The 2,163-nt window shown below is 26.8% G+C and overlaps 1 protein-coding gene across 1 annotated transcript; it reads left to right on the forward strand.

The window, feature by feature from the left end:
- Nucleotides 1-359: 359 nt before the first annotated feature.
- Chro.30483 (hypothetical protein) lies at nt 360-1,145 on the forward strand. Its single annotated transcript, XM_660344.1, has 1 exon — nt 360-1,145. The coding sequence occupies one exon, from the start codon at nt 360-362 to the stop codon at nt 1,143-1,145; it is 786 nt and encodes a 261-aa protein (XP_665436.1).
- The last annotated feature ends 1,018 nt before the right edge of the window (nt 1,146-2,163 follow it).

Here is a 2,163-nt window from a genome sequence, read left to right on the forward strand (position 1 = left end):
ATATCTAGAGCTTTGATATTGAGACTCACCAGTAAGACTTCTTTAGAATTATGCCCTATAAATATTTCTGTATTTATTTTGATTATTATTTGACTCTCCTCCACATACTGCTATTAACCAAGATTTTCTTGTGAATTGAATATGCCAAATGTTAAAGACTTTAAAATTACATTTTATTTGTACTGAGTTATTATTTTATCTCTTTTATCTAAAATTTATTTTTTTTCGGAAAATATTGATAAAAAGGCAGTTTGTGTGGCGCCAACAAAATGGTCAAATAATCATTTTTTACTCCAAAAAGTACCGTAAAATTCAACATTGGAGCGTTAATAAATACATTTATTAATGCAGATAAAAACATGATTAAAAGGTATTGGTATCTAACATCATGCTTTTTAATTTTTACCATTATCCTTTACCGTAATATTTCTTTCACGTTTAAAAAGCAAGAGTATGCTTTTATTCAAAATAAAGCTAAAAAAAATCAAAGAAACAAAAAAAATTCTTTTGTTAGAAACGATAGAAGGAAACATAGAATTAATGATAAAAGAAACATTTATAAAAATAATTCAAAATATTTCAATGATTCAAACGATGATTTAATTAAAATAATGTATTCAGAAAAAAAGTTCAAACAGGTGGAAGAAATGATTGATGATAAATCATTTGAAAAACCAATTGGATGTACTAGGGAATATAGATATTTAAGGCTATCTAATTCTTTGAAAGTATTTATGGTTTATGATAAGACAACAGAAATATCATTTGGTAGCATGAACTTAGATTTTGGATTTGCTTCTGATCCAGAAAATATTCCTGGCCTATCTAGATACCTTCTTTATACATTATTATTTGGATCATTAAAGAAAAAATTTACGAAGCAATTTGCTATGTTAATCAAGAAACATAAATGCAGTTATAAAGCAAGTATTAGTAGAGACAATTCAAGATTTGATTTTAATATCCTCTCAAATGAATTTGAAATTGCACTGAAAATTTTTGCAAATATGTTTATAAACCTGAATACAAATGATAACGTACATGAAGAAATTTTTGCTAAACTTGTAAATAACTTAGCTAATAATATAAATTTTGATAGTTNTAGACTTTCAGATATATTACAAGAGATTTCCTCACCAACTTAAACAGACCATAGTAGCTATGATTGAAATTTATTAGAATCCATGCAACCTCACCATCTGGATAAATTTAAATCAAGGGGGTATTACGGGAAATTTTTAATAAATTTTTACGGGGCTGGTAGAATGACTCTTACAATTTTATCAAATAAAACATTGGATGAGCAAACCTCAATTGTAAGAAAATACTTTAATAAGATTAGAAGAGGTGACTCTAATATTATCACAAGGTTAAGACTTCCGGAATCTGGAATAAAACATCCTCTTTATAATTCCATTGGGAAAATTTTAGTTTTTAATTCGCCGCAAAGATCTTATTTACTGAAATTGATATTCCCATTAAATAATATATCAAAGATAAAACTTAGTTCAAAACCGATGTTTTTCTTCTCAATGTATATTTCAAGTAAACGAAAAGGCAGTCTTTATTATTATTTTTATAAACATGAATTGGTTACTGAAATGAAGATTTACTTATCAAATTCAATATTCGGATATTACAGCTTAATAATAGATATTTATCTACAGAGCTTGGGAGAGCTTAGTATCATTCATATAATTCAAGGTATTTTTTCGGTATTTGAAATGATGAGGAACAACAAACCAAAATTAGAGTTATACAACCAAGCTAAAACTCTTAAAATGAAAAGGTTTAAACATAGTGCAAATAGTTTTATATATGATGAATGTAAGAATATACAAGACGCATTCAACATACTCAAATGCCCTCCAGAAAAAGTCCTCTCTGCACGTTCGATGTATACCGAATATAATTTAGAACTTCATTATAAAATTTTATCAAATTTAAAGCCCGGAAATATGCTTATAGTCACAACATTTAAAACGAATGAACCAGATTATTTTAATGAACCCCCTAACGAAAGTACGGTCAATAACACAAAAATAATTAATAAATCAAGTAACGACTCAATAATTAACCAAACAACAAAAGTGAATACAACTTTATGCGTATTTTGTCAGAAACAATACTTAATAAATCGTATTCACTCTTCTTACAAAAACA

Source organism: Cryptosporidium hominis (genome assembly GCF_000006425.1).
Source record: "Cryptosporidium hominis TU502 chromosome 3 CHRO013192, whole genome shotgun sequence".
Taxonomy (NCBI): domain Eukaryota; phylum Apicomplexa; class Conoidasida; order Eucoccidiorida; family Cryptosporidiidae; genus Cryptosporidium; species Cryptosporidium hominis.